The 20,367-nt window shown below is 37.2% G+C and overlaps 3 protein-coding genes across 8 annotated transcripts in view; 2 read left to right on the forward strand and 1 right to left on the reverse strand.

Annotated features, from left to right (window-relative positions):
- Nucleotides 1-20,367, reverse strand: part of LOC129743966 (serine-rich adhesin for platelets-like) — a 274,223-nt gene that overhangs the window by 191,001 nt on the left and 62,855 nt on the right. The window lies entirely within an intron of this gene.
- On the forward strand, nucleotides 3,044-4,890 carry LOC129741348 (uncharacterized). The gene is made up of 3 exons (XM_055733073.1): nucleotides 3,044-3,102; nucleotides 3,163-4,452; nucleotides 4,519-4,890. Exons 1-3 carry the CDS (start codon nucleotides 3,049-3,051, stop codon nucleotides 4,888-4,890), a joined length of 1,716 nt encoding a protein of 571 aa, XP_055589048.1. The 5' UTR covers nucleotides 3,044-3,048.
- On the forward strand, nucleotides 13,519-15,369 carry LOC129741349 (uncharacterized). Its single transcript, XM_055733074.1, has 3 exons — nucleotides 13,519-13,650; nucleotides 13,708-14,985; nucleotides 15,043-15,369. The coding sequence occupies exons 1-3, from the start codon at nucleotides 13,576-13,578 to the stop codon at nucleotides 15,367-15,369; spliced, it is 1,680 nt and encodes a 559-aa protein (XP_055589049.1). The 5' UTR covers nucleotides 13,519-13,575.

Raw genomic sequence — 20,367 nt, forward strand, 5'->3', positions numbered from 1 at the left:
AAGCTGCCATCTTGAATTCCAAGATGGCGTCGGAAAGAAAAAAAAATCAACATCTTCTAGTTTAGCCTTTTCATTCAATACCCGTATAGTGGTGGTTTAATGCGACTTTTTGTCAGCATTAAAGCATTAAAAGTTGAGCGGATGCCGTCTGATAGCGAAATTCTACTTTTACTCGTTTAGCCCTTTCACCCAATACCCATTTTGTTGGGGTTTCATGCGATTCAAGTCATTTACAACATTTAAGTTCAGCGGAAGCCGCCATCTTGGATTTCAAGATGGCATCAGACAACGAAATTTGACTTCAACTCATGATTTATTCCACGGGTCATTCACAACCAATCCCTTTTCATTCAAAAAGTCTGTCCTCATTTACTGTACTAATGATTAACAACTCAGAAATGAGGAACTCATCCTTACCGTGTAATTGGCTGGCTTGCGAGAGAAACGTTAAATCGTAGCTTTTTTGGGGTCATCATTAAACCATAATAAAACCACTGACCATACTGACTGGACACTCGATTTCGTTTTCTGGATAATTTTTCCAGAAAAAAAAACAAAAAAAATCATTTTTCCAACAGTACGCAATGTCGATTCCAGAGTGCGCATCGATTGATTTGAAGAAATGCTATCTCAGTTAGGAAATGCCACCCAACTTTAAAAATAAAACACGCAATTTCTACGATAAAATCGGGCTAAACAGGACCATTTTTCCTACAGGGCATTTTTTGTCAAATTTTTCAGGTTCGCCACCTGCCGTCGGTAATGCGAACCTGCAAAAGCTGACAACAAAAAATTAGACAGAAAATGGTTGAATTTTTGTTCTAAGAGTCAAGTCAGTGTGGTCAGTGATAAAACTATGAATTGACTCACGCCATGTTGGTTGCAAAATCGAAGGGCACAAAATGACGCCATGTTGATGGATTCACAATGCAAGCATTGGAAAATATTTTTTCAGGCCTTTTTTCCATCAATTCCATCATGATTGACCATCAGATTTGACGAGGCGCATTTTTTTTTAAGATACTATGTCATACACATTTTACCTAAAATCTTGACTGGCAGTAGAAAAGACGCTCATTATATTATTAAAACATTGGTTTTTCAGCTATTAATATTACCAGAACATATCTGAGTAATGCAATCATCATTCATCAACCATTATGGTTCTGGAAAAAATAAAAAAAAAACTCCGAGAACTCACAGAATCGAAAAAAACAAAAATTTCGAACATGTTTAATAATAGCTTTTTACAAGCTTTGGTGACCAACATTGATGATCAACAATGATATGTCTTGATGATGTTTCTAGGGTAGGGCCGAATAGCCTGATTTTGGCTTTATTAGAGTCCAGGTGATGTTATAGAATGCGCTTTAGCTTTTTATGAATATTAACGCTATAGTCCAAACGATATTTTGCTGACCATAATAAAGCTAAAATTGTTACTTGGGTAAGGTCAATCATCAGTTTGTAGTTGAGTCTATTATATTTACAGTTGGAGGCAAAAAATCAACCAAACTTTTATCATTGGTTTAACTAACTGAAATAATTAGAACAATAGTCGTTTTGTTTCTCCGTGTGTACACATAATATGTTTAAGACATTGATTATGCACATATCGTGTAGGGTTGGCCCAAAAACTGATCTGTGCAAAATTTCAGCTCAATCGGACTTGATTTACGGGTGCCTCAAAGCGCTTAAAGAAAATCATCTATAAGGGGGCCAAAGGAAATCGAAAAAAAATGGAAATTTTTATTCGGGTTTGATGCCAAATGACTTAAAAACCACCGAAAAAAAATTGTCAAAAATCGACTTGAAAATTTTGAAAATTCTCATAGGCGGGCCAAGACAAATTCGGAAAATCGAAATTTTAACTTCGATGCCAAATGACTTAAACATGAAACGTCGAGATCTGGTGTTATTTTGAAAAAAAATTTGGCCAAAACCCGACTTTCTGGGACTTAGTCGGTTTTCCGTAAAACGGCAGGTGTTATTTTTCTCCCGGGGAACAAAAATCTGATTTCGAACGTCCCAGTCCCAGGAAGTCGGTTTTTGAACAAAATTTCCTTAGATGTTTTAACCAAATATTTTCTCGACAACCTTACTTATCAACCAACTATTTGAATAAGTATCAAGTATTTTAGAAAAAAAGGGAAAATCGACTATGTAGTTTTTTAGTTAATGAAATGGATTCGTGAACGGTGTATCTCGACAAATTTGCTGATAAGGATACTTGGGTACCTTTTAAGAAATCTTAATTTGTGTCGAAAAGTTGGAAGGGAATAAGATGAGTAAAACCTGTCCCAAGCCAGTGGTTATAGGCCCCTTGGTTGTGCTGAATTCATTGTTGATGAGTTAAGCATGAACAGTATTTGAATGTGTGGTCGAGACTTCCCGTAACGGCACGGGTCAAAAGACCTGCTTTAACCCGAACTTGTCCGAATATTTCATATAAAATTAATCAAAGAACCGGTTCGCCCGGTTGCCCATGTTTCGCTGAAATAGGCCCGAATTTTCATTTCATTTTATTTGCAAAAATCTTGCAAAAAAAACTATAATTGACCCATAATAATTCTCTTTTTGTTGCCTCCAAAAACGATTCATTTTGAGTAATCGTATCTTGGAAGCCTAAAATGCGATTTCAAATATGCTGATAAATAAATTTAATAGATCTCAAATTATTAAAAAAAACAGCCACCCAATTGCACCCATCAATGCGATTCATTCCCGAAATTTCTCCAAACAGTAGATATTCGGCCTACACGAGACTTGGGGGAGCAACAGTTGAAAAGACGAAAGATGTGAATGTACTGTAATCTTTCTCCCGGAGGGGGGACAAAAACCGGATTCCGAACGTTAATTGATAGTCTAAGAAGACATGCATAAGATCGGTAATCTTCTCGTTGATTGTTGTTTTGTTTGGGCTTTGTCTTGGACGTTTATACCAAAAGCTTAGTTGAGAATCGTTGATGTGTAGTCCAAAAAAAAAAACACCAGACTCATCCGAAAGTTTATTCTGAAAGATCATTGATCGACAACGGTTCGACCAGAATGGCAGTCGGGAGAATTTTGGGAGTGACTTTTCTAGTGACAGTGATTGTTCAAGTGCGTTAGAATTTGATTTTGTATATGCAATTATAATAGGTAAATTGAACTTTTTTACAGTTCGACTCCGTTGAAGCCGACTTCGGATTACGATACCGAGTTTCAGCAGGTAAATCGATTGAAAACTCAGCTAAAAGCTTGAACACAGCAATTGATACTTTGAACGATGAGCTGTTCAAGTTTCGGTCAAACCAAACCGAGCAAATCGAGCCAATCTGGAATGTGTTCCACAACATCACCCAGAACATTACCACCTTTGGACGATCGATTGTGGTGAGTATCAACAAAGCCGTTAGCGATCGGAGAACACCCGTTGAAGAGTTGTTTGCAAAACTCAACACCATCTACGATGAAATGAGTCGATATCTGAGGGATGATGCTGAACGAGCTTTGGAACCGATCGATTCAACTTTGGGGTCGAATACAACGAAAGAAATAAAAGAAATAATCGATGACATGGAAAAAGCAGTGCACGATGTTACTTTTACGTCATCTAACGTTGGAAAAGTGGTTGCAAAAACTGCTAGCTCTAAAAGATTGAACAGTAGATTGATCAACGAACAAATAACACCGAATATCACCAGCACTCTCTCGGATTCGCTGTCCCAGTTGAAAGAACGTACACTGCGCTTGTCTCGGATGATGGCTCGTGTTCTTCGTGACGTTGGAGCTGTTCATGCATTTGTGGAAAAAGTTGTTGCTGCCGAGAATGCAACCGGCCCGAGAGTAGCAGATACGATGAGAGCTTTCAAGACAGAGATGCAAAACGAAAAAGAGAATTCCTTGCGTAGATACGATGCTATGTTCAGGGCGGTGAAATCCGATTTGGTGGGCGGAGTAAATAGATTACCGATGTTCATCTCCGATCGTAATCTGCTACCGTTAGTAGAACAATTTTCTGAAGAATATACTAAAAGTTACTACATCATTTACTACCGGAAGGAGGCAGACCATCAAAATATAAGTGAAACCTACGAAAAAGTTACCCCGGTGCTGGAACGAATGATCAATGAATCCAATCAAAACATATCGGTAGCTCTCCAGGAAACGGCTCAGCGCCTTGTCGACAATTATGTCAACTCGGAACCGAACGGCGAAGTCTGTTTCAAAAAGTTTAGTTCCTGGAATGAGTTCTTCAAACCCTTCCAAATCATTCAAGACTGGGGAATAAATTGCGCCAATAGAGAAAGATCCCGTCGATCGGGCTTAGGAGAGCTGATGGATCGTAAATTTAACCTGATCAACTACAACAGTGGAGATCTCGCCAACAACATCGGAACTTGTACCAGCCATTCTGGGTTCGCTAACTCCCCAGTGGCCCACGTTAAAGCCGAAACTTGCCTGCAGACGGTAAAAACTTTATAACACCAATAGATAACCTAAAAAATTTTAAAACCCCTAAAAATCCCATTTCAGAACCTTCAATTCTTCGATGGTTTCAACGCCATCGTAAAGCGAGAGTTAGACAATCTCCAAGAACTCCTTGCGACGGAAACCGAGGCCAGTGCGTTCCGGATGACCAGCTGTTTTATGGTGCGGGCCAATGAATCGTACGCGTTGATCGATTACACCAATCGGCAGATCGATTCATGTTTGGCTGGAAATAGTACGGTGCGGGATCTGCAGGCTCAGGACAACCCTGTGGTGGAGATACAGATCCCGATGGCCGAATCGGAAACGGACTTCAATGACTATTTCGATGCGACTACGGAGGAGGAGGAAGACGAGAATTCCGGGGAAACGACGACTAATCCTTCGTTGCAGGAGGAAAATGATGCATTCATTTAATTATATTTTTCGATAAGCTTAATAAATTCTTAATCACAAGTTAGTTGTTTTACATTAATTATTCGGAATTTGGAAACATCTCAGAATTCTAAAATTTGGGAATATTTTCGATAATGTTGTTAAATCTGAAATAAATTATTATTTCATATAGAAAATAGAAGAAAATGGAATGGTAAAAAGTGGTTCAACTGCAGAAAAAATTCACTACTCTTCACTCTTATTCTGTATAGCAAATAACAAAAACATCCACGTTTATTTTGTCAGGAATCGTAAACTAACGCAACCTCAATCATGAATTTGAAGATCGTTAATGTTGCGCACGATGTTGCGTTTTAAGATAATTTTAAAAGATTTTCTACAATTTGTAGAACTATAAATATTTTTACGCACAAAATGTACAAGTCGAACCTTTTGCTCCATATTTGAACAAATTTGTTTAAAATTTTTTTTTTAATCCAAATCTTCAATTATTAAGCACCTTCAAGCTGAGAATTTCAAGAAGCATAGCATAGCATTGGGTGACTATACACATCTTGAATTGGCTGATACACAAAGCACAACTCAATAATCAAAACAAACACAAGATGCCAAAACAAGTTTCTGGATTCAAAACTCATTTCAAGTGTTGGGTTTGAACACAAGTCTGGGACAATAATGCACACCGTGACAAGTCAATGTAATCATAATGGGGATGATCCGATACAGCTAGATGATTTTTTCAGGTGCATAGAACTCATGCGACCCAGTGTGCTGTATTCAGATAGGTAGAGGAAGGGATATTTACATGGGAAATCCTATTTGACAGATAGGACTTATACCGTCAACTGGGGCAACATGCAACAATTTTCAACTTCAATGGCTTCTAAAATCTTAATGTTTACAGATAATCATACCTCTTGTACATCAAAAGTTTTAAGGTTGATGGGACACCAAACTGACGTAGTCAGAAAAATTATTGCTTTTACCAGTTGTTTTTAAATTTACAAAAACATGCGATTTTCACCCTACTAAGAAAAAGGGGTAAGTTGCAACAGACTCAGTTATTAATGAAAAATCAAATGAAAACCTTTGAAAATTTAAAGTTTTTGATACATTTGTGATGTCATAACGCATAATGCACCAATTGCAATAATTTTTGGTTTTGTTCGATTTAAATTTTCCATTTTTTCTGTCAAAATTTTTTTAAAGAAAAAAGTGTTAATCAGCTGCATACATTTAGGGGTAAAAAATACAACAAAATATTCTTTTAGCTTAAATCATGAAAAAAATTCTTCGGATGGATGAAATTTAAATGTTAACAGACGCATAATGCAAAACAATCACATCCCAGCATATGGAAACGCGATTTATGAGATTTAGTTCTGATTTGCATTTTGTTGCATTTTGCCCCCGACAGCTAACTGAATAATAAAAATATTTGTTTAAAAAAATTTGGTGATTGTCCGAAAAATATGTATACACCAACAGTGTTGGTATAGGATAATGAATGCAATATAAAGTTTGTAGGTGATATCATTAAGCCAATCCGTCATACAAGGTAAAGTTTTTCAAGGCATCGAAAAATGTAAAAATTTGTACATTTATTGCTCGATTTTTTAAATTTTTAATGACAATCAAAAACTGTAAAAAAACTCTTTCGCGATGTTGAAAACTATGTTATCATCAATTTGTTATCATTCAATGATAACTTCATTACAGTATATTGAAATAAAAATTGAATGAGTGTTGTGGTATACAAATGTTGCATCTAACCCTGCTTTTGCATGTTGCCCCGTTTGACGGTACGCAAAATAAATTAAATATGGTGTACAAGCATTAAATTTAAAAATAGAAACGGTCTCACCAAAGTCCAAGTGGTATGTTTCAGCCGGTGCTGTCCCTATTTTTCCTGATTCTAGTCATTTTGAAATGGGTTGCATCCAAATATATTTTTTAAATATCCGTTGCCTATGAGCAACGCGCATCGCAGCAATCAGGAAAATCACGCTTTCGTTTGCCCATCGCGGCCTAACCTTTTTTTCACGTTTGTTGACCTTTAACTTAGGCTGCGCCACGGCAATATCTGTTTACCAAATCCTTCAAATTGTCTTTTTAACAAGAATTTATTCTGGCATCACCAGCATTTGACCACTGAAACACATGATTGTACCAGGGCATCGTGCACTGCGTAAGTGGAAAACAGATCACTCCGCCAGCCATTTTTCTTTGCTTTTCCCGTATAGCTGCTCTCAAAATTTCACATATAATTATGCTTTACTTCATTTTATCCTTTCCAATGCAAAAAATTTAAAATATCTTCAATCCATAATTAAAAATTTGAAGTAATTATGAGCACGCGAGACGGGACGTGCTACCGAAAAAAACATGACCGAATTCTTCCAAGGAAAACCTTCCAAGGCCAGGCCAACTCCCTTTGAACTGAGAATTTCCAGAAAAAGAAGAAAAAAGGAAAAAAAAATGATCGAACTTGTTGACAGATTCATGAGCTCTGGTGTTGTAAGCCTACTTGGTTGAATAATTCTACTGAACGAAAGCAATCGAAATATTCCCTTTAAAATTTCAACCACGGTAAAAGAAAAGTTCAGATACCGGTATTTCGATAGCAACTCACTATCTTCTTCAGTGAGCATTTTCGATTGATTAATGTGTATCGTTTCCCTCCCTTATATTATCCGAGTAAGGTAAGCTACTAATAGGTAGTATAAATCTCCGAATGTTAAGAGTTGACTTGTGAGAATTTTCGTTTCATACCAAGGTTCAATTCAGTCGTTAATATAGGTCCCTTTAAGCGAGGAACGGGTATCCTTATACGTTCTTTTTGAAAAAAACTTTGCTCCACATATGGATAAAACAGGAATTTTATATTCAATAGTAGGTGGTTATTTCACTTGCATCCTCAAAGCTGCTTATTGTAATGGTCCTCAGAAAAACTTTTCTGCTAGTTTAAAGCAATTCGTAGATCTCTTCAACCTTCAAGATATTTTTTTCAACATTGAAAAGAAAAACCAATTTACGTTCTTTCGAATTAACAGTGCTTCCCGTTTAGATCGGTTTTACGCTCCCACTATCTTCCTGGAAAGCATAGCGAACCTAAAACCGTATGTGTTTCATTTTCCGACCACTTTGCTTTAACTTTGAAAATAAAAATCAATGCTAATATCTTCTCCAGTGGAGGCAAAGGTTTTTGGAGAATCAACTCTGATCTATTAGAAAAAGAAGACATCGCGAACCGTCTTACTTTGGAAATAAGTAGGCTGAAACAACGGCATATTCATGGAGTTGATCTCAATTCTTGGTGGAACTATGCTCTCAAAACAAAATGTAGGTGATTCCATAGAAATGAGTTTTGGATTAATAATCAAACATGTAGATCCCAGAAAAGAACGCTATATGCTGTCTAGCTTGATAGCCTAGACAACCATTTCCGGCCTGATAGTCTCGCATCCTTCATCCGCCCACCACGATTTATCACAACCTGCACCATCTGCCGAGATCTGACACCATCTGACAAGATCTGCCACCCTTGTAGCCGAAAATTCCGTCGAACCGCTCCTCCCATATCCTAAAAGCACACGCGGTTTAACAAGAGGAATCCAAGTTGAACCCCCGAACCAATCATTTTCACCGGTCATTCCCGTAGAGCCATCGAGACCAGCAGTCAGCAGCAACAAAACAGGTACCTGTCGATAAAAACACACATACAAAAAACACTGACACACATACAGAAGGAAATTTTGTAAGGTTAGAAAAAATATACATTAAAAGTCTTTTCGGAAAGGAACTCCGATTTGCCCAATAGATCCAGAAGCCGACCTTGGGATCTCCGTCATCACACGCTCGAGCTCAGCCGACCAAAAGAAGGCCTTTTGTTCCCACCCTCAACTGAGTCTCCAGAGGAACGACCAGGGACTCGAGGGCCTAGGCTTGATCCCTTCTGGATCCGGCAGGAACAATACATATGACACAGGTCCGGGTATGGTGTGCACGCTGCATTGGAGATTTGTCGAACTAATTAATAGAAAAAAATGCACGTGAGCACATACTTAGGCAAAAACTACGGTGAATCCGTTCACCCATGATGGATGAACAACATACGTACAGAAGTATAAATAGTTTCTCTGGGATGCTGGTGAAATATTTGAACTAAAGTACCGTAAACTGGGGGAACTTTGATCACCGGGGTAACTTTGATCAACATGAATTTTTTGCAGACAATCTGCAGGAGATCTTGATATCGATTTCAATAAATGCAACTTTGAGCTGGTCGCCGCTGCTATAGATTCAACGAGCTCGGTGATGCTGACAACGTCAATACTGCAGTTGATGCAAATGTTGACTTCGTTTTGAAACGAATCGTCCACCTGAAGCGTCCACAAAGACACCAGTCATTCAGACATGAGTGGTGGAACTCTGAGCTTAGACGACTACAAAATCAGCTACGGAATGCCCGCAAGAATTTCATCAAGAATCGTACCGAAACCAGAGACATCGTTTGAAAAGCTTGGAACGAGACTTCAAAGCTCTGAATGAGCAGCTTTACCGGCAACATATCTTGCGTCTTCAAGAGAACCTGAAAAATGACCCCGCATAGTTTTAGAGACACTAAAAAAACAAAAAAAACGAAACGCAATTATTTCTGTAGATGTCAGTTTCAATGGCGTTACTTAACGTAATATAACTGAATCCACGAACATGTTCGCCGATTTTTTCAAAGTTTCTTTAGTTCGTCCGACATTGTAGCAAACAACAACTACCTCGCCTCCATACAATCCCATGACGTGAATTTACCTTTGCCTTGCCTCACCGAGCAGGAAGAATACGAGCAATTGTCCGCAGCTGATCGATCTAAAGGTCCCGGTCCAGACCATATACCTCCGACGGTTTTAAAACATTGCGCTGCATCACTAGCTGCCCCCATTTGCTGTCTTTTCAATCGTTCACTGAGGGAAAGGGTATTTCCAAGCATCTGGCGAATTGCGGTCATCACTCCTTTCTACAAATCGGGAAATACACACTGCGTCGAAAATTACCGACAAATTTCGCTTCTGAGTTTGATCTCCAAAATTTTTGAAGTTCTTATACATTGATGACTGTACGCTGCTGCCAAACCTTTGACTTCCGATTCTCAGCATAATTTCGTTAAAAAAAGGTCAACTGTCTCCAATTTAATGTGTTACGTGAGCTCGTTAAGTAACAATCTCGAGAAAGGCTGTCAAGTTGATTCTATTTACATCGACCTCGCGAAGGCGTTCGACCGTGCTCCGCACAAGATACTAATAGCAAAGATGGATCAACTTGGCTTTCCAACCTGGTTGCTCGAGTGGATTTCGTCGTACCTAACACATTAGGTGGTATAAAAAAAACCCTAGCAATTGCTTTTGCTAAACTAAATCGAGCATTCGAGCAGTCGCAGAAAGCAATTGCTTCGGTTGATATGAATAAAGTTTTTTCTGACAGCTGTTTTCTCAGTCAGGAGCTTTTACTTTTAGAACAAGCTAGTTTGGTATGAATAAAGCCCAAACCTGAAGCAATCGCTCGAGAAATGTCCTAGCAATTACTTTATTTTCTAAGCATGCTTGGTAGCAGACTTTTCCAATAAACAAATTCTTCAACAACGTCATGAATTTTTAAAATTAGCAATATTACACTTCAATACAATTTAAAAAGGCATTTTAAACATAGATAAAGAACAGTCGAAGTGATACCCCAACTTTTTTCATATTCCTGTCGTTGTATGAAATGATTCGTCTAAGATGAAACAATACAAATCAATTAGTAAATATTTCAAATTAAAAAAATCCGGCTACAGTGGAAGAAGTCCCAATCGGCTTGAAGTTGTAAGAAAGTTGTAATAATTTAAAACATAATTCCGATCTGCCAAATTTATATGTTTTTTTTTTATAATTCAAAGATTAAAAAAAAACATCTAAGTTAAGATGCGCGCCTATTGCCTATTTTTTCATATATCGGATTATCCCGATCCGAAAACGTGTGGGAGAGCTTATGATAAATGTTAAAAAGCTAGGCCATTTTTTGATTGACAATATTCAATTTTCTTTAAACATCAACATACGAGCATGTATTGACTTAAATTTTTCCGATCGTTCTTACACCCACCACCCGCACCGTCGATTTCATGGCAATTTTAGTCGTACTTTTCAATTTTTTGATCGTCCTCTTTCATTTTACTTTAGAAAATTTCAGATTCTGCTGGTTGGATAGCTCTTTTTTTTCGAAGCAAAAGCTATGTTCTAAGACTTTAGTACACATCTGCTAAGCAAATGTTTATTCATACCAAACTAAGCAAATGCTTTGGGCTTTTGCTTTGCTTGATTTCGAGCAAAGTAAAAGCTACCGTAGCAATTGCTAAACCTTATTCATACCACTTATTGTCTCGCTTAAACGAAGCTAAAAAAATACATGCTCGAAGATATTTTCCACCCCGTCAGGAGCACCTCAAGGTAGTCACCTGGGACCGTTGCTGTTCATCATTTTCGTGAACGACTTGTGTGAGCTTTTTAGAAAGGTCGTCAGTGAAATTGATTGCCTCGCTTTGCAAGCTGTTATCGCAAGACTTGGTAACTGGTGTCACTTTAACGGAATGCTAGCTAATGCTAAAAAAATGTAAGATTGTTAATTTTTCCCGTGCTCGTCGTGTCATCAGTTTTAAATACATACCAACTGTCGTGCTTGGAATTAACATTTCAGACACATTTCAAATTTTCTATGATTGTTCTTTTTTCCTCAAAACACAACTTTTCATCACAACATTAGCTTATAGACTGACGAATTATATGCGGTCCTTTTCCAGCATTCACACGCGATATCATCGCTCTCATTCTTACAATTGTTTTCTCACTTCAATGAAATCTTCGTCAAGTTCCTACACGTTAAACTGGTTTTGGTAATATTTTCCTTAAATATATTCCTCAATTTTCACACTCATGTTATTTTCTGTACATCCCTAGAATCTCAATGTATCTTTCTGTTTAATGATTAATATTTTTCTAATTATTCCCTTATATTCACTGCATCAACTTTCCGGAAAGAGCCTTGAAAATGTGACGTCCGGTCCCTGAAAGTTCTTAGGTATAAAAATTGATAACCAGCATACATTTGCCGAGCACATTGCACTATGCAGCTGAAGGATTCGCAACTCTCGGATTTCCGAGCTAAAACACATGCAATTTCGATGATATTTACGTTCTGAAAGCTGTATACTGCTGTACGTAGCATCTTGGAGTATGCTGCCCAGGTGTGGGTTCCCTCTCAGAGCACACAATGCTACAGCCCCGAACGTGTTCAGCGAAGTTTTGTTAAGTGCGTTTTAGGACGTCTTCCTTGGAATGAACCACTTCAGCTTCCTCCGCATGAGCAAAGATGTGCCTTGATAAAAATAACCACACTTGAAAAACGCTGCACCGAACTGCAGCAAACCTTCATCTGCGATGTATTGACCTACCGCGTTGACTCAGCGTACATTCTACAACGGGTCAGCATGTATGCATCCACTAGGACACTTCAGCAACGTGAATTTCTCTGGATACCTTACCACCGTACTAAATACTTATGGAAGAAATCATCCGATAGATAAATGTTGTGAATGTTTCAATTCAGCGAACCATCTGTTCGATTTTAACATGAGTAAACGTAGTGTTAAATTAGCTTTAAGCAGATTCCCTTAGATTAAAGATTAAAGATATTAGTCTGCACGGCTATTTTCAACCAAAGACAAACCAGTAAATAAATTACTTTGCAATTAAAGTTGCATTTTTTTTTTCAAAAGATATGATGATAATAAGATAAGGGGATCAAGTATCCCCATTCTTCCCTACACTTTATAGAGTAATCATGTTCGATCAGTGTTATACTACAAAAATTTCTGGTACGGCTTGTCACTTCTTTTTTTCATCTGGACAAGTTAAAGTAAGATAGTTTAAGTTAAATTATTTAAAATAAAAGGCTTCTCGAAGGAAACGATATATCTCGAGAAATTCATAGTTGTAAACCTTTTATGCGCAAATATCTCGAAGAAAGAAAATGCTACTTGCAAGCTCTAGATCTCTATCCAAAGAGGAAGGAAATTTTACCTGGATACCTTAGTCGAGATTGATGGATGTTTGTTTTCTAAATCGCAAAACAAAGAGACAAATTGATTACAAATTCACCGTGCGGAAGTACTACCTTCACCTTTTCGATTTAAAATTAATGTCCAATGTCCGATCGTTGAAGAAAGTAGACATTAGGGTGACAAGATACATTTCGGATTGGAGAATAACATATTCGATGAAATGTCCTTTTTTGTCGGTTTGATTGATAAGAATTTTCAATGACAAGACGATTGCAAGTCTTGAAGGATGTGAGACTAGAATTTAAAAAAAAACAGTCACCCTCAGCTAGTCCGCTCGTGTTGCCAAAAATTTCACGCGGAAGTTGGGTGAAATTTTTGGCAACATAAGTGGCTACCTGACCGGACCAGGAGATAGAAATCGCCCTCCGGTAGCATTTTTTGGAGCACCCGAAACCGGATCCCTTCCCCCGGATGATGCTCGTGGCTCAGAAGACATTAATCGTAATTAATCGACGACGACGACGGGAGAATTTGTCCCGGGTAAAATAGAAAACGGATTGTTTCGTGGAGCTGTCAATTCAGTGCGATCTACGAGGCGCAACGATTCGGTCAGCATGGCGAATTTATTGGGATCTAAAGTTGTTTGGATTGGGTTTGAAGTGATTCTATTGGTGACAGTGATTGTTCAAGTGAGTGAAATGGTTTATTTTTAAACGATGAATTAAGTCATTTTATTTTCCTAAAAGGTCGATGCGGACTTCGGATTGCGTTACAGAATCTCCGGAGGGAAATCGGTCAGGGATTCAGCTAAAAGCTTGAACGCAGCTATCGATACAATAAACAAAGATTTGTTGAAGTACCAGTCAAATCAAACGGAAGTGCTCGAACCGATCCTGGAGGCTTTCAACAACATTACTGGGAATGTTACCACCTTTGGACGATCGATTGTAGTGAGTATCAACAAAGCCGTTAGAGACAGAAGAACACCCGTGGATGAGTTGTTTGCGAATCTCAATTCGGTGTACGCTGGAATGAGTCGATATCTCTCGGATGATGTTGAACAGATTTTGGAACCAATAAGTTCGAGTTTGGGTGCAAATTATACCAAGGAATTGCAAGAAGTTCTTGGAGAAGTTAAGGGCGCTGTACAGAATGTCAGTATCACATCGTCCAACGTTGGAAAGGCTGTTGCTAGAATGTCAAGCGTTGGTAGACTTGCTCCCAATGCTATCAATTCTCAAATTCCATCGACTCTGACCGATTCGCTATCAGATTCTCTCATGCAATTGGAAGCCGGAACGATGCGCATGTCTCAAGTGATGACTCGTATAATACGGGACGTTGGAGCAGTTCAGACTTTTGTGAGGAACGTGGTCACTACTGAGGCTGCAACCGATCCAAGAATAGCTGGAGCGATAGCAGCTCTGAGAGAAGACGTCGAAAGAGAGAAAAGTCGAGCCTTAGGCAGATATGAAGCAATGTTAGCAGCTTTGAAAACAGATCTGATTCGCGGGACAAACCAGTTGCCTGTATTTTTCGGGGATCGACAGCTTCTTAAATTGGTGGAAAAATACTCGGAAGAATACACCAAAAGTTATTACGTCATCTACAATCGAAAAGAAGAAGATCGAAGCAAAATTGTCGCTTTTTACGATAGCATCCCCGTTGTGCTGAGCCAGTTGGTTGAAGAATCGAACCACAACATATCCGTGGGTCTTCAGCGAAGTGCCCAGCGACTGGTCGACAGATACGTTAAGGCCGAAACTAATGGCGAGAGTTGTTTCAACAAATTTGTCTCTTGGAACAGATTCCTTTTTCCCTTCCAAGTTGTTCAGGACTGGGGTATTGCTTGCGCCAATAAGGAGAGAGTACGTTTGCGAGGCGTTGGAGATCTGATGGATGCCAAGTTGATTTTGATCAACTACAATAGTGGAGATTTGGCCGCCAGCATTGGAACTTGTGGCTACCATTCGGGATTCACCAATCCGGAAATCTACACTCAAGCCAAGTCTTGCCTTCAAACGGTAATGACCTTTATCCTTTTGAAGAAATTTTCTCGTATAACTTTTTCTTCATTCCAGAACCTCAAATTCTTCCAAAACTTCAACGAAATCATCCTGCAGGAGTTGGTGGATGTTGAGCAGTTGCTCCAGACGGAAACGGAGGCCACCCGGTTTCGGCTAACGAACTGCTTCATGACCCGGTCCAATGAGGCGTCTGCATTTGTTGATCATATCGACGATCAGATCGATTCCTGTTTGGCCGGTAATGATACTGTTAGGGGTCTTCAGGTTGTTGACGCGGTAGAGGAAATTGAACTGTCAACTCTCAAATCGGATAATTTGGATGAGTATGATGAGCTGGATACTTCGACGGTTGCTGAAGATATGGATGAACAGGAACCATGAATGAATTTCCCGATTCTAGTGAATTAAACTTTATTTTCTTTGAAATATGAAGCATAAGTTCATTGAATAAAGAGGAAAATGAGTGTAAAACTGGTTAAGCAAAAATAGTTACGCGAATTACTCTGCCACTCTAATACGTGTGGTTAGCCTACTTGGTTGAATAATTCTACTGAATCAAAGCAATAGATTTCCTTCAATGGGCGATGGAATCGAAAAGTTATTATTTTTCTCCTTAAGAAAAACCCGTAAGATCTGTCAAAAGTTGGGTGGAATTTAAGCTGTATCCCACTTGCCGTAATGGAAAACCATCATCCAATTTCGACAGCGCTTCCATCGCCTATTCAATCACGGTGCAAGAAAAGCGTTTTCGAAAACCACAGTTACAAATCTTAGTATAGGAAAATTTCATCATGATAAATCTCATTCGCTCCAAGCTAAAATTGATCATCAGCTTACTAAAAAGTAACACGCCGAATTTCAGTATGATCTGACCTTGGAGAGGGGTTGCCTGAGTCTCAAGCGTGAATGGGATTTTAAGGTATTTTGCTCGACATTTTTTTTTAAATATTCATTTTATACTTATTATATTTTACCCGAAGACAGCAATACGATTGGACTTGAAACAAAAAGGCAAACATTACTATTATAGAAAAGGAACCAGAGCTTCTTCAATTTTCAGCCGATTTTGATAAATAACCACTTGAAATCTTTGTTTTGAATTGACATCCAAAATTTATAGGAAATCGGATATATAAAATGTTACCATTGAATCTAAAACTGTCAATGAACAAGATTTTCTCTAAAAAATGCATTTTTTTTTAATCAATTTTTCTATCATAAATTCACTAATATCAACGATACTGTTACGAGTTCAGATTATTGATAGCAAAAAGTAAATTCATTTTCAATATGCAAAACAGAGACTTTAAATTAATGTCATGCAGTCCGAGATATTTGAATCTAAGTAAAAATACTTTTTTTATATTTCTAATATCACATATTTGGAGCATAACTGAAAAACTGTTTAACTGACATTTTTTTGAATTCAATTTACGAATTCTGCGCTTGATTTCACATCGAAAATGGTCTTCAGCCTACTTCACTATAAATATAAAAATGAATTTCTGTCTGTCTGTCTGTGTGTATAGACCAGCGGTCGGCAACCTTTTGAGTCAGAAGAGCCAAAAATTGCAAATTAAGGAAATTTCCAAGTTTGAAAGAGCCGCATTTCATTTTATCCTTACTACAAATAATGCTGATCGCAAAGATATATTGTATCCTGATAAGAACTCAGTTTCATTATCCTTTTCACAGCGCCACAGATTGTCGTTGTTTTATTGACAAACGGAAGCGATTTTCTTTCTTCTGAATCAGTACATTTTCAAAACGAGTACAGCTTAGTAACGTTAAATTATGGAGATTTGCCATTGTAACCTGATAAATTTTATCATTCAAAATTTGTTGCATTTTTCCCAAACACCTATTCCCATATAAAAATATTCTATTGAAATATTAAAAAGATTAAAAAGAAAAATTTATATCATAAAAATGCATACTACAAGAGGTAAATTAATTTCGAAAAAACTAAATGAGGGTTTGTCACTTTTATTTTTTTCTTTAAATTCTACAAATACGCCTAATTTTTTTTTGTTTGAACATCCGTTAAAAGCCATAGAGGTTCATTTGTTTGTTATGCGCATAAAACTATCATTTCAAGTAGATAAATATTTCCGGGCCTTAGAATAAATAAACCAACAAATTTTAATTCATGAATGCTCATTTAACGGATTGTAAAAAGTAAGTCTAAATTTAACGATCGGTCGCGAGATGTAATCAGATAATACGATTATAAAATTTCTTTTAATTTTTTTTATTACAAGCATTCCGATTCAGGTTTCTGGTGAAAACAAAAAAGGGTTTCAGAAATTATATTTTTTGATAACGAAAGTTAAAGTTTAAATTCTCAACTCTGTTCAAAATTGTAAACCCTTTCAAGTTGTTTCTTCTCCATACTAATGAAAACTTAAAAATAATGTCTAAACCTCTGAGTCTCAAATATACCATGTTCTATGAATACTAATCACAAATTCATATTTTAAACTTGGCCGAAAATGTTAACCGAATCTTCTATTAATTTCCAATATCACATATTTGGAGCATAACTGAAAAACTGTTTCACTGACATTTTTTAAAATTCAATTTACGATTCCTGCGCTTGATTTTACATCTAAAATGGTCTTCAGCCTACTTATCTATATATATAAAAATGAATTTCTGTCTGTCTGTCTGTGTGTATACTGTATAGACTATGAACTCGGAAACTACTGAACCGATTTGTGTGAAACTTGACAGGTTAGGGCATTTGGTGAGGGTCGGGGAAGGTTCCTATTATGGTTGGAGATCCCCCCCCCCCCCCCTCACAGGAAGGGGGAGGGGTCTAACAAACAAAAGACAAATGTTTGAGTAACTCGAAAATCGATCATGCAAATGGTACCAAATTAGGCATGGTATAGTATTCGGGTACGATGAATGATTTTTTGATTATTTGAGTCCCCACCGTTCTTCCAGTGAGGAAAAAGGAAGGGGGGGTTGGGGGCTCTCTTAAAATTTTTGACATAACTCAAAAACTAATCAAGCAAATGGAACCAAATTTGGCAAGAGAAGGTATAAGGTTACGAGCAATGCTTCAATGAATATTTGGCACTCCTCCCTACTTTCAGAAAGGAGATAGGAAAAGTGGAGAACTATTCGAAAATATATAACCAAATTTTCACGTTATTTGGGTACGAGAAATGTTTTATGGTTGTTTGAGACTCCTTACTCCTTCTAATCGCGAAAAAGAAAGGAAGGAGGCATTCATACGATTTTTTTGTATTATAGGAAAGCAAATCGAGCAATTGGAATTAAATTTGGCATGGAACTGAAATTGGGTACGATAAATGATTCTATAAATCTAAAGTACCCATTCCCCCTTCCAGTGAGGGAGTTAGAAAAGGATGAAGGGCGTCTTCACAATTTTGAACATAACTTGAACACTAGCAAAGCAAATGGATCCAAATATGGCGTAGGAGCGTATGTGAATACGAGAAATATTTTAATGGGGCTCTCATACAATAGTTATTGCATAACTCGAGAACTATTGGCGCAAATGGAACCAAAATTGATATGGAAAAGTATTAGGGAACGAGAAGTGAAAGTTGATCTCAATATAATTTTGTTGGCATATTATTCAGAATTATTCAAGCGAATGGAATCAACTTCGACATGGAAAAGTAATTGGTAATGTTTCTATTATTATTCATTTCCATATCTTGAGAACCGATCAACCAATGGAACGAAATTTGATATGAGTATGTTTTTGAGCACAAAAAAACTGGGGATGGGAAAGGGGGAGGGCTACCATACAAGTTTTTTATTGTATAAATCGATAATTTATCATGTAAAAAGGAACCATATTTTATAATAGAGGTTGTTAGCGTAAGAATAATTTGAGACACCCCCTTTACCTCGACGGACTCGCCAAATGTGGAATATGACGTTTTTCAGATACAATCGATGTTTTTGGATGTTTTTTTTTTTGGCTGTGTGGCAGCGGCCTAAAGAATACTGCCACTGGGATACTGGTCCATGTCGTACTTCCTAGATACGTTTATCTCATATTTCTGTCTATTGGAAATCAATGAGACTGTATCTGGGAGGGGGAGAAAATAGGTCAAGGTCAATTATTGCATGCAGAGTTCAGAAGTTTTTCAAGCTCAAAACATTGGAAGAAAATGTTTTGAATCTGAATCAGTTTTAAATTCTTGCTAGGAATTTTGAACTTTTGTACGTATTTTCTCTCGAGAAGGGTATGCCAATGGTGCATATGTAGAACATGCATTTGCACAAGCTGTATTCTTCCATATTTTCTTGTTTTGCTGTGATGCAAAAATGAAATTGAAACAATGCTGTTAAAAAATACAAAGCCAAAAGATCTTGAAAACATTTTTACATCGTTAAATCTTCAAAGACTGCTACAAGTGTCAAAATTTCTATCACTTTCTCCCAACACCACCAGTGAAAGATGTTAAAACGAATAAAATTCTAGACACAAAATTAGACCCGGGTTTCTGATAAAAGCCTTAAGAAGAAAAAAATTGTATAACCATTGAGAATCATGAGTTGAAGAGAAAATTCTTTGAATGATTTGATAATTTCATGGGTATACTTAAACAAAAACAAAGCAAATGAAGATGGACATTTAAATTCATTGTGCAAAGTGTAAACATAAGCAATGAATTTATCCAAGCAAAATTTAAATCAGGATTCAGAGTCAAATAAAAAAAAATGCAAATGCAGCATTAGGCATCATCATTAGAGATTCAGAATCAAACGGCTTATTGCTCAATTCAAAAAGAGGAACAAATCCTGACCTCGATAAAATTTCACTTGAAAGGGTCATCGTCAGAACTGACAAAGTTATTCTTAAGATAAGTTATCCACCGTTTAATACGTTTGAGCTTCAGAATTAAAATTGGAAATTGTTTTGCAGAATGAAAATTTGAAAGGGAGTGGTCCAAAAATCTCGGTTGGAAATTTTAAAATAAATTGAGATTCAGTTTTGATAAAGATTCTTTCGCTAAAATAACGTCATCAGTCTTTAATAAAATAAAGCGTTGGAATGCTAAATCACAATTTTGATTTGAAAGGTTTGATGAAATTTCAAGTTCTTCAAGTTTTCAAGAAATTTGTAATCCATATTGGAATACAGCTCATGGATTCAAAATGAGAATTGAAATCAGAAATCTGTTGAAAGATAAAAAATACTAATCAGAAATTCAAAAAAAATTATGAGCTTCAAGCAAAACTCCGGAGCTCAGATTTATTTTTAGTCATCTAGATAAAAATTCATATTCGGACTAAATTGAAATGGAATAAAATGTCTGAATTAAGAGCGTGCTTATTTTTGGTCGAATTTCTGCATTCATCAAGTCTCTAAGAAAATAAGCAGAACCATAC

This window comes from Uranotaenia lowii, chromosome 2, assembly GCF_029784155.1.
Source record: "Uranotaenia lowii strain MFRU-FL chromosome 2, ASM2978415v1, whole genome shotgun sequence".
In the NCBI taxonomy this organism is placed as follows: domain Eukaryota; kingdom Metazoa; phylum Arthropoda; class Insecta; order Diptera; family Culicidae; genus Uranotaenia; species Uranotaenia lowii.